Here is a 13538-nt window from a genome sequence, read left to right on the forward strand (position 1 = left end):
TGATGTCGGTGCCGGCAGCTCATATTCGAAAAAAGGGGTGACAGATTCCCTTTAACCCTTATAACTTCCTAACAAAAAAAAAATTTTGGTTCCAAAATTGTGCTGATGTAAAGTAAACATGTGGGAAATGTTATTAAGTATTTTGTGTGCCAATAAAAATTCAAAGTTAGAAAATTGCAAAATTTTCGCCAAATTTCCATTTTTTTCACAAATAAACGCAAGATATATGAATTAAATTTTACCACTAACATGAAGTACAATGTGTCACGTGAAAACAATGTCAGAATCACCGGGATCCATGGAAGCGTTTCAGAGTTATTATTTCATAAAGGGACAGTGGTCAGAATTGTAAAAATTGGCCCGGTCATTAACGAGCAAAACACACTTGGGGTTAAAATAAAAAAAATAAAAAAGTTGCCATTTTCCAAGATCCGTAGCGTCTCCATTTTTCTTGATCTCGGGCTGGTTGAGGGCTTATTTTTTGCGTGCCGATCTGATGTTTTTATTGCATTTTATTGCAATGTTGCAGCGAACAAAAAACATAATTCTGGTGTTTCGATATTATATTTTTTTTTTTTTTTTTTTTTTTTTTTTTTTCTTCTCGCTACGCCGTTTACCGATTTGATTAATTCACTTTTTATATCGATCGGGCGATTTTGAATGCGGCGATACCAAATATGTAGTTTTTTTTTTTTTTTTTTAAATTGTTTTATTTTGAATGATTCAATAGGGGGTGATTTGAACTTTTTTATTATTTTTTTTAAATATTTTTAAAAACATTTTTTTACTTTTTGCATGCTTCAATAGTCTCCATGGGAGACTAAAAGCTGTACTTGTCCAATCGCCTCTGCTACATAGAGCAGGGCTGCAGCCTTCCTCTATGTAGCAGATATACTCACTTGCTATGAGTGCAGATCACCAGGCGGCACTCATAGCGACCCAGCAATGACAGCCACAGGGGTTTTCTCCTGACCCCGGGTTGTCATGCCAACCCATCGGTGACCCGCAGTCATGTGACACGGGTGCCGATGGGATGAGGGAATGATGCGCTTCCTGCATGTACATGTTAAATGTCGCTGTCAGAGTTTGACAGCGTCATTTAACATGTTAACAGCCGTGGATGAATCGCGATTTCACTCGCTGCTGTTCCGGTCACTTGTCAGCTGATTATAACAGCTGTCATGCCCTGGAAAAAACAGGGGGAGGCATCCAATGGCGGTTTATGTCCGTCATTGGATGTTAAGGGGTTAAAGGGAGTCTATCAGTAAGGCTATTTTCACACTTGCTTTTTTTTGCGCTGCGTGCGCAGTGCAGATGCGCATAAAAAAAGCATGCGTTTTCTTGTTTTTTTGCGCATGGTTTTTGCAAAAAAAAAAGCATGCGTTTTTAAACGCTGACGTGCGCATGACCATGCACATGTCAGCACTCCCATAGACTTTAATGTGATTTTGGGTGAATTTCGTGCGCATGCGTTTTTTAGAGACAGGTCGGACGCACAAAAAATGCAACAGGATGCATTTTGTGCACTCGGGGGCACACTACAAAAAATGCATGCGCATACAAACGCATACAAACACGTGACAATGCGCACCCATGTTAAGTATAGGGGGGAAAACGCATGCGCATTTATGTGCAAAAAAATGCAAGTGTGAAACCAGCCTAAGATCAAGTTCCATCTGCCCAAACCTTATATAAGGTCATGCCATTCTTTAAAATGCTAAACCATCCATACCTTCATATCTTCTATAGGTTGCAATATTAAGTAATGACTTTTTTCATTAGTATGCAATGAGAGGTTAAATGCCCTGGGTATGACAGAGCACTTAACAAGTCTGGCCCCCTCCAGGTTGTTTCCTTGCTTAGCACCACTGTGTTTGGCTTGGTAGATCACTGTGGCCTGAGACAGTGAGTTATCAATCGAAAGGGTCTGGTGCTGGATGTGGTGCCAACCTAGGGCGTCTGAAGCCCAGGTAAGGCTCTGTCATGCTCCGTCCGCGCACTAAACTCCTCATTATCATATATATATGAAAACACTATTTACTCAGGAATGCAGGAACCGTTAGAGATCTCAGTGTGCTCATGTGCATGAATAGACCTACATGCTCTTAATGAATGGGAGGTGCGGTGAGCTTACTGACAGACTTCCTTTCAATTCTTTACATTTCAGACTCTTTAGTGAAAGCTGATTTATTGTGAATGGTGATCCAAATTATACATTTCTCGTTCGCCTTATTGGGGAACACAGAGACCATGGGTGTATGCTTTGCTGCCACTAGGAGGCTGACACTATGCACAAAAAAATGTTAGCTCCTCCTCTTCAGTATACACCCCACCGACCGGCACCAATTTCCTCAGTTTAGCTTAGTGTCAGTAGGAGGTGGACACGGGTCTTTCATTAGACCCATATCTACCTCGTCGTGCGACGTTCCTTTACAGGTTCTACGGAGGGATACAGAGTGAAAAGTCACATCTGTACTCCCACATGGAGTCTGCAAGTACGGCGTGTACTTCCACCCCGTATCCTTGCAGTTCTCCGCGGCAGGACCAGCCAGACGGACGCCAACACCAAGATGTGCCAGCGACTCCAGGGGTCCTTGTCGCCAGTCTCCCTCCCACTCGCCTACCAGAGCCTGTCGGTTGGATGAGACTCAGGACTTCTTCAGACCCAGGTAACGGATCGGGGATTTTTTTTATTTTTATTTTTATTACCTGGCTGCTCATTCCCGACGGACAGGGGGCCTCTTCAATGGCACAGGGATGCGGGCGCTGCGGTCGCACGCAGTCGCCCTACATCTATAGGCACACCATCTCTTTTTTGCTGGCCCCTTGAGAGCGGCTTGCGGCTGCGGCGTCCCCTTCTTCCGACCTCCGCACCGACCCCCTGCTGACAGGCGGCCGCCGCAACTAATTTAGGCCCCGGCTTCAGTTCGGGCCTACCGCTGCGTCGCGGCCCCGCCCCTTTCTTCTAAGCGGGCTTCTCTCCCGCTCTTCCCAGGCCCTCCCACCGCCTGTCCTTCACCTGCCCAGCCTGCTATTGGCTAGAGGGCGGTGAATTTTAACCCTGCGATGTGCTACGCCCTCCCTCCTCCCCTGGACGCGCGCTTTTTCTCAGGCAGGCGCCATTTTACCAGCCTGTTAGCCGGACACCAGCTCGTCACCGGATCATCTTCCGCCAGCTGTTTTTTTTCGTTCAGGAGGTCTATCGGCCGGATTTCGCTCTGACCTGCATCCACTGACAGGTCGCAGAGCATCGCTTCTGGGGACACCGGACCGTGAGTAGCTCTGCACTGCAGACTGACCCTTCTCCGCCCTCTGTCCCCCAACCTTCCGGCATTACCTCAGCTTTTCACTATGTCTACCTCTAAGTCTGATCGTACCCGCTCTACTGCTCCCCCCCTGCACTTTAGTCAAGTTCTTTGCATGTTCTTCGTGCAATCGCAAACTTCCCTCAGGCCAGTCCACTCCCCTCTGCCTGGATTGTAGCAACCCAATTCAGCCTGATGCCGTCCAGGAGCCATCTACGGCTCCAGGTGAGAGTGAACCCCCCATGCCTGGCTGGGCCTCCTCGCTATCTCAATCAGTGGCAGACCTCACCAAGGTGTCTCAGTCCCTGGTGGCCGTTCTTGATAAGTTGCCCCTGGACTCTTCAGCAGGGCCAAGCAGGTCCCAAATTGTTCCATCTGAGTCAGCCAGCGTTAGTCGCAAAAGACCCAGGCAAGATGCCCAGCCGGATTCCTCTCCTAGTCCCATCTCACCGCATAGCCCTTCTCAGCAGCCTCCCTCTCGGGCCTCCTTTCCCGAGTCAGGTGAAGCGCTTTCGGACAGGTCATCTGAAGGGATTTTAGAGCTGGATTCAGACCAGGATGCAAACATGAAGGTCACAGTGCAGAACCTCATTGCAGCGATCCAGACGGGCAGAAACTCCCTCCAGGGTTTTTCCTTTCCATTCCGAGTTTGGGAAGATTTTTACCAAGGAAAGAGAGGATCCGACCAGACGCTTTCAAAGAGGAAAACGTCTAGGCGTACTCTACCCATTTGCTAAGGAGCTCACTGACTACTGGTCGGCCTCTCCCTCGGTGGATCCGCCCGTGTCCAGCAGGGCTGTGGAGTCGGAGTCGTGGAGTCGGAGTTAGTTTTGGCTGGAGTCGGTAGAAATGTACCGACTCCGACTCCAGCTTTAAAAAAAAAAATGTATTAATATTTCATAATTGAACTTTCATATGAATTTTATAAATGTTACTCAAATATATATGTTCTATCAAACTATGAACAACAGTGATAAGCAGTTCTGCTGGAGATAGAGACATTTCTTACTACTTGTGTGTCACTGTTCTCCACTGCCCTTATCTAATCTTATACTTGGTTAACCTCATGCTGCCCCAACCCCCCTACTTACAATGTATGAAACTGAAAGTGAAAATGTGTTGCAAATTCTTAGTAGTAAAGCTCCTCCTCTAGACTAGATCATACTAGGTGTGCGTCTTCCAAGCATCTCACAGCTGCCTGCTACTCAGAAGAGGAAGACTGTAAGAAGTATTATCCTTTCAACAAACTTTGCATCAGTTAACTGTGAGTACATGAGGAATAATAACAGTATTACTGACCACTATATCAGTTGTACGACCTGGCAATAATTTTGTACAATTGTTTTTAGGAAAAACAATTGTCATTTGGATTGTGAATGCAGAATTAAAAACCTGAGAATGTCAAAGAAACATCACATTAAATCAGCTGTATTTGAACATTTCACCATCACTCAAGATAGAAAACATTATGTCTGTCAGTGTATGACAAATGATCCAGACGAAAACAAATGCTGTGAAGCCAAGATGAGTGCATATTCAGGCAAAGATAAAAATGCTCCTACCAGAGCTTCTAATCTAAAGAGACATTTACAGCGCTTTCATCCAGAAGTACTGAAAGCAGTGGATGAGAAAGACTGCATCCAAACCAATGAACCAGTGCCCAGCTCTTCCAGCCAAACAAAGGAGCAGAGAACTTTGCAGCCATCAGTTGCAAGATATTTTGTCAGTGACAAAGTTACTGTGACAATGACAGTAGATACATTTAAAAAAACAGATCATAGAGCTTGTTGTAAAGGATAGTGTGCCTATTTCATTATTTTCACGACCAGCTTTTATGTGTCTGAATGGGGAAATGGCCCGCAAGCTTGGTGTTTCTCTGGAGAGAGAGAGTATTAGAAAATTAGTAATCGAAGAAGCTTTTAAACAAAAGGAAGAACTTAAAAAAAACTCTCAAGGGAACGCTTTCTGTTTCTTAAAATGGATGCCTGCACACGTTACAGAGTGAACTATTTTGCCATCAATGTCCGATTTGTTTGTGACAAAAATGAAATAGTTACCAAGACATTGGCAGTAAAAGACACCAAAGCTCATCACACCAGTGAGTTTCTCCAGGTCTTGGTGGAAAAGGTTCTGCAAGACTATGAACTTAAAAAAGAGCAAGTTCTTTCTGTCGTAACTGACAATGCTTCAAATATGATAAGTACTATTAAGCTAATGAATGAGCGTAATGATGGTGACCAGCAGCTAGAAGAACATTCTGGGTCCACAGACACAGAAATGTTTGAAATAGAGGAACACAGTATTGTAACTGAGGAGCAAACTGAAGTTGCTTCAGATGAACAGCAACATGATAGTTTAGATGATCTTGTTGAAACTGTGTCAATATGTTCTTTCATTCATCACATGCGCTGTGTTGTGCATACGCTACAGCTGGCTATAAGAGACAGTCTGCAAGAAGGACATGCTGCTGCACTGATTGGCAAGGTGAGAAAATTGGCTACTGTTGCCAGAACCCCTAAAGTTGACTCAATTTTGAAGAGACGTGCTGGAAAAGGGGCAATTATTGATCAAGCCACACGATGGGGCAGTACTTACTTAATGATTCAGAGCTTGGTTGAACTGAAAACCTTTCTTGTAGACATGGCTAACCCTTAACTGACGCTAAATGAAAGTCAGTGGAATCAGGTGACTGAGCTGGAAAAATTGCTAGAGCACCCATTTACAGTGACTAAAAAATTACAAGCAGAGGACTTAACTCCAGGTATTTTCTTAAAGGAGTGGAAGAACCTGACGTTTCGCCTGTCCCAAAGAGGAGGGTTAATTGCAAGTGGCATTGCTACATCAATAAAACGGAGAGAGGAGCTACTATTACAAAATAACATTCTTTTGGCAGCTGTTTATGTAGACCCAATGCATCGGATTCTTCTAGATGATCAACAGCTAAGTAAAGGAAAAGAAGCTCTGTTTGAAATAGCAGTAAGGATGAAAGGGTTGCAGAACAGTCAGGAGGAACAAGAAGAATTTGGTCGTCCTGCCACATCTTCACCCTCATCATCAACTGATGAAGAATTTAATTTCGAAAAATATTTGGATCACAAGGACCGTGCAAAGCGTTCCCGCATAGAAGAAGAGTCATCCCCATCAAGGAACACAGCCAGTACATTTCAGCAGAATTTTTCATGTGCACTAAAAGAAATTGAGAAATTTGACCGTTCATCAAAAATAACAGTGCAACAAGCGATTCCTCTGTATCCTGACATTGTCAGAGATGTTGCCCGAGTGGTTACTGCTTTGCCACCAACACAAGTTAGTGTAGAGAGGTTGTTCTCTGCTCTCAAAATAATTAGATCAGATTTGAGTGCATCCATGAAGGAGGATCTGACAGAGGCAATACTTTTTCTGGGGACAAATTTATAGATTTCTTCTTATTAACTGCATAAAAGTGTTTATTGCATATTTACTTACAGTTTAGAAAAGTTTATATTTGCTATATTCTAATGTAGTTTTTGCTCTAAGTGGTCTGATTACTTATATGATGGTGAGAAACTGAATAAGCACAATGTTTAATATTTTACAATAGTAAATTTGTTATGAATTGGCCATTTATGAAGGATCCGGAGTCTGAGTCGGAGCCTGATAAAATCCAGGAGTCGGAGTCGCAACTGTGGCTTACCGACTCCACAGCCCTGGTGTCCAGGCTTTCCAATAACACGGTTCTCCCGCTTTCAGGCGTGGCGTCCCTAAAGGATTCTAATGACAGGATTATAGAATCCCTGGCGAAGTCTGCCTTTGATGCGGCTTCAGCGGCTGTGTGCCCAATCTTTGCTTCATCCTGGGCAGCAAAGGCCATAGCCACGTGGGCAGACGACCTTCGTCAAGGCGTCTTAGATAAGGCGCAACCGGAGCGTTTGGCCGATCTCGCCAATCAGATCTCCCATGCTGGGGACTATCTTCTTTCCGCTTCCTTGGATGCCGCATCCTGTGCAGTTCAGGTGTCAAGCAACGTAGTTGCAATTCAACGTACAGTTTGGCTAAAGGCCTGGCAAGCGGACTTGTCTTCTAAAAAGTCCCTCACCTGCCTTTTCAGGGGGTGCGCCTCTTTGGGTCCCAATTGGACCAGATTATTAAGGACGCCACCGTAGGCACGAGTTCACTCCTCCCTCAGTCCAATCCTCGCAGACCTCCACTAAGGCGTCAGTTTCGACCCTTTCGGACTTTCCGCCGTTTCAATACGGCGGACAACTCCTCCAGCCAACAGAGACCGCAGGCTCGCCAGGAGAGAAAGAAAGTTTCCTTCAGACCCACTCCTTCCTGGCGATCCCACTCTTCCCAGGGCAGACCGTCCAGATCTGGATCTGGACGGTCTACTTCAGCATGACTATCGTCGGACACGCGAGGGGCCTTTCCAATTGGGAGGCCGACTTCCTTCCTTCAGGGACGTTTGGCTGGCCTCCGTAGAGGACGCTTGGGTCAGGGAGGTCGTATCCTCAGGATACAAGATACAGTTCGTCTCTCTCCCACGGGATCGTTTCTTCGAATCCCGGCCTCCAAAGGATCCAGCCTTGATCCCGGGGTTCTCTACGGCTATCGCCTCTCTCCTCAGACAGCACCACTACCAGCTCATCGCACTGCCCTTCGGTCTTGCCACCGCTCCCAGACTCTTCACGAAGATCGTGGCTGCGTTGATGGCTTTGTTGAGAGTCAGAGGTCTCGTTCTTTACCCGTACCTAGACGATATTCTGATCAGGGCTCCCTCATTTCAACAGGCTCACCAAAGTTTGTCAATCGTCCTGGACACTCTTTCCAATTTCGGGTGGATCGTCAACAGGAAAAAGTCCTGTCTGGTTCCTACCCAACGCCTGGTCTTTCTAGGCCTTCTGTTCGACACTCGTCGGTCAAGGGTCCTTCTCCCACAAGAGAAGATTCTCTCTCTCTGCAGCAGGAAGTACGATCGCTGCAGATCTCACGATTCCCGTCCCTCCGTACAGCCAGGAGGGTCCTGGGAAAGATGGTGGCGGCGATAGAGGCAGTTCCCTTTGCCCAATTTCACGCCAGACCTCTCCAGCAGGCCATTCTGTCGAAGTGGGACAGGTCGCCTCGGTCCCTGGATCGCCCTGTTCCTCCTTCTTACCGGATCAAGCGGTCCCTCAACTGGTGGTTGTCGTCACCTCTCATTCTATCGGGTCGATTCTTCCTTCCCATTCGCTGGCAGATAGTAACCACAGATGCCAGTCTCCTCGGTTGGGGTGCAGTGTTCCGCAACCACACTGTTCAGGGTCGATGGTCGGATCGGGAATCAGTACCGATCAACATTCTGGAGATTCGAGCTATCCATCTTGCTCTCGTTAACTGGGAAAGGCTCCTCAAGGGACTGCCGGTACGGATTCAGACAGACATCGCCACAGCGGTGGCATATGTCTACCGCCAAGGGGGAACACGGAGTGTCTCAGCCCTGGCGGAGGGGTCCAAGATTCTTTGTTGGGCGGAGATTTCCGTTCCGACAATTTCCGCGGTGCACATTCCCGGCGTAGACAACTGGGCCGATGATTTTCTCAGCCGCAAGGGTCTCGCGGCGGGAGAGTGGTCCCTCCATCCGGAGGTGTTTCATCTGCTCTGCCTTCGGTGGGGACCCCCGGATGTAGACCTCATGGCGTCTCGCCTCAACAGGAAATTCCCACAATTCGTGTCCAGGTCTCGGGACCCTCTGGCAGTGGGCGCCGACGCCCTGGCCGTTCCTTGGTCCCAGTTCGACCTTCCCTACCTGTTCCCTCTTCTGCCTCTTCTTCCCAACCTGTTGAAAAGGATCAAGGCAGAAGTAATTCCAGTCATTCTCATCGCCCCGAATTGGCCCAGAAGGTCTTGGTTCGCGGACATTGTCAACCTTCTCGCGGACGCCCCCTGGAAGCTTCCAGACTGAACAGTTCTGCTGTCTCAGGGACCGATTTGCCACCCCAATTCTCGGCCGCTCAATTTAACGGCGTGGCTGTTGAGACCGAGGTTCTGAAACGGGCAGGATTTTCCGACCAGGTAGTTCAGACCATGATCCGAGCCAGAAAGCCATCATCTTCCAAGATCTACTACCGTACTTGGAAGGCCTATTTCACTTGGTGTGAGACCAATGACATCGCGCCCATGTCCTTTTCGCTCCCTTCAGTCCTAGCGTTTCTTCAGGCAGGATTGGATGCGGGCCTTGCCCTCAGTGCCCTGAAGGGTCAAGTTTCGGCGCTGTCCATTCTTTTTCAGAAAACATTGGCTTCCCGTCCTCAGGTTAAGACCTTTCTTCAGGGTGTGGCTCACACGGTTCCGCCGTACCGGGCGCCCGTCGATCCATGGGATCTTAATCTGGTTCTTGAGGTTCTGCAAGGTCCTCCCTTTGAACCCCTCAGGGATATTTCCCTTTCTCTCCTTTCTTGGAAGGTAGCCTTTCTGTTGGCCATCACCTCCGTCCGGCGCGTGTCGGAATTGGCAGCTCTTTCGTGCCGCTCCCCTTTTCTGGTGCTCCATCAGGATAAGGTAGTTCTGCGGCCTCCGCCCTCTTTCCTGCCGAAGGTGGTGTCCTCGTTTCACCTCAACTAGGATATCGTGCTACCATCCTTTTGTCCGTATCCAACTCATCCCCGAGAGCGGTCCTTGAACAAGCTGAACCTGGTTAGGGCGATAAGAGTCTATCTGTCTAGGACGACTTCCTTGCGAAAGACAGAGTCTCTTTTCATTATCCCTGATGGGGCGCGGAAAGGTCACTCGGCGTCAAAGGCCACTATTGCTCGCTGGATCAGATCGGCAATTTTGGAAGCCTACCGAGTTAAGCGTCGCGGAGCCCCTCCGGGGATCAGGGCCCACTCTACTCGGGCAGTGGGTGCCTCCTGGGCGGTGCACCACAGAGCTTCCGCGCTGCAGCTTTGCAAAGCTGCAACATGGTCATCGGTTCACACGTTTGTGAAATTCTACAGAGTCCACACCTACGCTTCGGCGGACGCCAGCCTAGGTAGACGGATTCTGCAGGCCGCGGTGGTGAGTCCGCTGGCCTGATGGAAGTTTGTTTCCCACCCCAGGGACTGCTTTGGGACGTCCCATGGTCTCTGTGTCCCCCAATAAGGCGAACGAGGAAACAGGATTTTTTGGGTTGCTTACCGTAAAATCTGTTTCTCGGAGCCTTCATTGGGGGACACAGCACCCTCCCATGTTTTACAACTCCTGTTCTTATGTTTGTCGGTTGGTTACAGTTGAGTTGTCTTCTGTTTTCATTCTGTTTTGTTACTTCTCCTACTGCTTTCTCACTAACTGAGGAAATTGGTGCCGGTCGGTGGGGTGTATACTGCGGAGGAGGAGCTAACATTTTTTTGTGCATAGTGTCAGCCTCCTAGTGGCAGCAAAGCATACACCCATGGTCTCTGTGTCCCCCAATGAAGGCTCCGAGAAACAGATTTTACGGTAAGCAACCCAAAAAATCCTGTTTTGTCTATTTATAGTATCTCACTTCATAATATCGTTCTATATTTTTGTAACTGAGCACGCTCCAGATCTATAACTTGTTTAAACTTGAATGTCTCATAATATATTTGGTTCTAGAAAACATACTAAACAATAGACACTTATATTAGTCAATAGAAATGTAATAAAATAGATGATGTATAATATCCCAGATTTTAATTGTTTGCATTGATGACATTGACTGCCGGGCGTCATGCTGTTTGACTGCCGGGCAGCCAGCTGTCAATCATCATGACATCGGCAGTTCCGCCTCGTCAAAAGAGCAGAGTAGAAGAGAAGCACTGGCTCTGTTGACATGACGTGTAAGTGGAAGCCTGAGAATCGCCAACACGAACGGGTCTGTGACGGCTCTGAGACAGCAGAATTCTTAGCCTCATTGTAAAAAAAAAATAAATTCGTCCTGGATAACCCTTTTAAGGGGAATTTACATTGTTGCAGGATAGTCAAAAACGGGCGCTGTAAAAAACGTTTGTCACAATTCTCTTTCCTTGTAAACAGGCTGCAGCACAAAAGCTCATCATTCTCAGCGCTGCATCATCCTGTGTAAGGCTAGGTTCACATTAGTGTTTGAGTCCGCAGCGTATCCTCCGCAAACACATGCATAACACATGTTTACGCAGCGTTTTGTATGCGCATTATCTTGCACATGATGGGAAAAAAAGCTGCGTGTGCATGTATTTGTATGCGTTTTTGCATGCGTTGCGTTATTTATGCGCATGCGTTTGATATGACATCAGACAAAAATGGGCGTCTCATGGGATTTTTATTTACATTTTGAAGAATGCATGCATATTGCGCATGTGTACCAGTGCGTTTCCATAGACAGTAATGCGTTGTTTTCCCGCACTCATCCGCATGTGCATGCCTGCGCATGTTTGACGGATTTTTGACACCTCAAAAAAAGGCAACATGTTGTGTTGGCCGCGCCCTGCCGCACACCGCGAAACGATGCATGCGTACGCAAAAGCATGCAGACACATGCATGTCCCTGCGTACACCATGTTAAATATATGTACGCATGACATATGCGGATCAAACGCTGCGCACACAGACGCAAATGTGAAACCAGCCTTAATAACTCGCACTGCCAAGAATCCTGAAGACCTATACACACTGAGCGAGCTAATGTAGATCACTCACTGCAGACATTTACTTTGGCTGGCTGCTTTTGTAAACCAGCATTTAAACGCTGGCCGATCTGTAAAAGTCGCTTCGTGCCACCAGGCGGTCCATGTAAACAGACCTTTATGCCTTTGATTGGTGACAGTGGATGTAGAAAGGACATCACTGCTGCAGCCAAGTAAGCAAACCTTCTTGAGAGCACCACAGTCTTGAGGTGTAGAACTGGCAAGTATATGCTCTTTTTATTGTTTGTTAGAATTTCCTGCCGTTATCGAAGTTTTATATCGTGCTGGAGGACTCATTTTCCCCCCTTTTACAGCATGCGACTTAACAAGTGACAGGTCGAGTGTCTCTCTATGGAGCGAGCTGAGTAACTGAGCCCGCCCCATGCCCAGGAGAAGCTAGAATATGGCTATAATGACAACGACCAGAGCGATCTGTGATCTCTGCTGTTTAACCATTTATATGCTGGTGCCAATCGCTGACCGAGGCATTTTAAAAGCGATATCGCCAGTATGTGTATGCCCTCGCCTTGTTGGCATATCCCTGTGATGCGATCGCCGGTGGCGGATGGGTTAACATGGTGGCCTGGGGCCTGCTGCAGGGTCTCACCACTGCCATCTTTGTCCACCTGGGAGAGCATCTTTTGACTATATACTGCATCATGCAGCATTTTTTAATTTTCTTTTCCCCCATAAGGGAGCATAGGTGGGACCCCACTGCTTCCATTTGACACACTATGCAACGGATCCGTTTTGGACATTAATTCCAGTTGTGAAGTCTGAACGTTGCCTGACCTGCTAGATATGTTTGCCCAAGGCATTGTTTTTTTATTCTGCGCGCTAACAATGAGCTTTTTATTTCAGGATGCAGTGAGGAATTCTGTGTGTCATACAGCGACTGTAATAGCAAATTCTTTTATGCACTGTGGCACCACCAGTGATCAGTTCCTTAGGTAAGGGCCCTGTTCTTTCTTGGTTTATGATGTCTTCTTGATGCATAGAATCTCACTGTTTTGTACAGATCCATCCCATCCCATTCCATTGCGTCACTGACGCTAAACCCGAAGCTCCGTCTGTAAGGATGTTGCCTACATCCGTCTGTCACGGCGCCTGCTTTATATTCTGTGGATGATGCTCTATTCAAGGGAGCTTCATTTTGAAGCAATTAGAGATTCGACTAGGAGGCACCACACATCTCCTTGTCTGTTGCAACAGTTGTAGATGGTAATTGAACAATGCTTTCTTGTATTGACAGAGATAATCTAGAGTGGCTGGCAAGAGCTACAAATTGGGCAAAGTTCACTGCAACTGCTAGTTTAGGAGTCATTCACAAAGTAAGTGAGCCGAGCTTATATCTACATGGCATTTGTAGGTTAACCACTTTCTATGGGTTTTTTTTTAAAATACTGATCCATGTTTTCTCCCGACAGGGCCATGAAAAGGAAGCGTTACAGCTTATGGCTACATATTTGCCAAAGGACACTTCCCCTGGCTCTGCATACCAGGAAGGAGGTGGCCTGTATGCATTGGGACTCATTCATGCTAACCATGGTGGTGATATAATAGACTACCTGCTCAACCAGCTGAAGAATGCCAGCAATGACGTAAGACTTGTGTC

At 47.1% G+C, this 13538-nt stretch overlaps 1 protein-coding gene across 1 annotated transcript in view; it reads left to right on the top strand.

The window, feature by feature from the left end:
- Positions 1-13538, top strand: part of PSMD1 (proteasome 26S subunit, non-ATPase 1) — a 114700-nt gene that overhangs the window by 13202 nt on the left and 87960 nt on the right. Inside the window, exons 10-12 of the mRNA XM_073589300.1 lie at positions 12785-12873; positions 13176-13254; positions 13351-13524. Coding sequence (XP_073445401.1) covers positions 12785-12873; positions 13176-13254; positions 13351-13524 — 342 coding nt within the window. The remainder of the gene's footprint in view (positions 1-12784; positions 12874-13175; positions 13255-13350; positions 13525-13538) is intronic.

Source organism: Dendrobates tinctorius, unplaced genomic scaffold, assembly GCF_039654945.1.
Source record: "Dendrobates tinctorius isolate UK_male_01 unplaced genomic scaffold, ASM3965494v1 ptg000107l, whole genome shotgun sequence".
In the NCBI taxonomy this organism is placed as follows: Eukaryota; Metazoa; Chordata; class Amphibia; order Anura; family Dendrobatidae; genus Dendrobates; species Dendrobates tinctorius.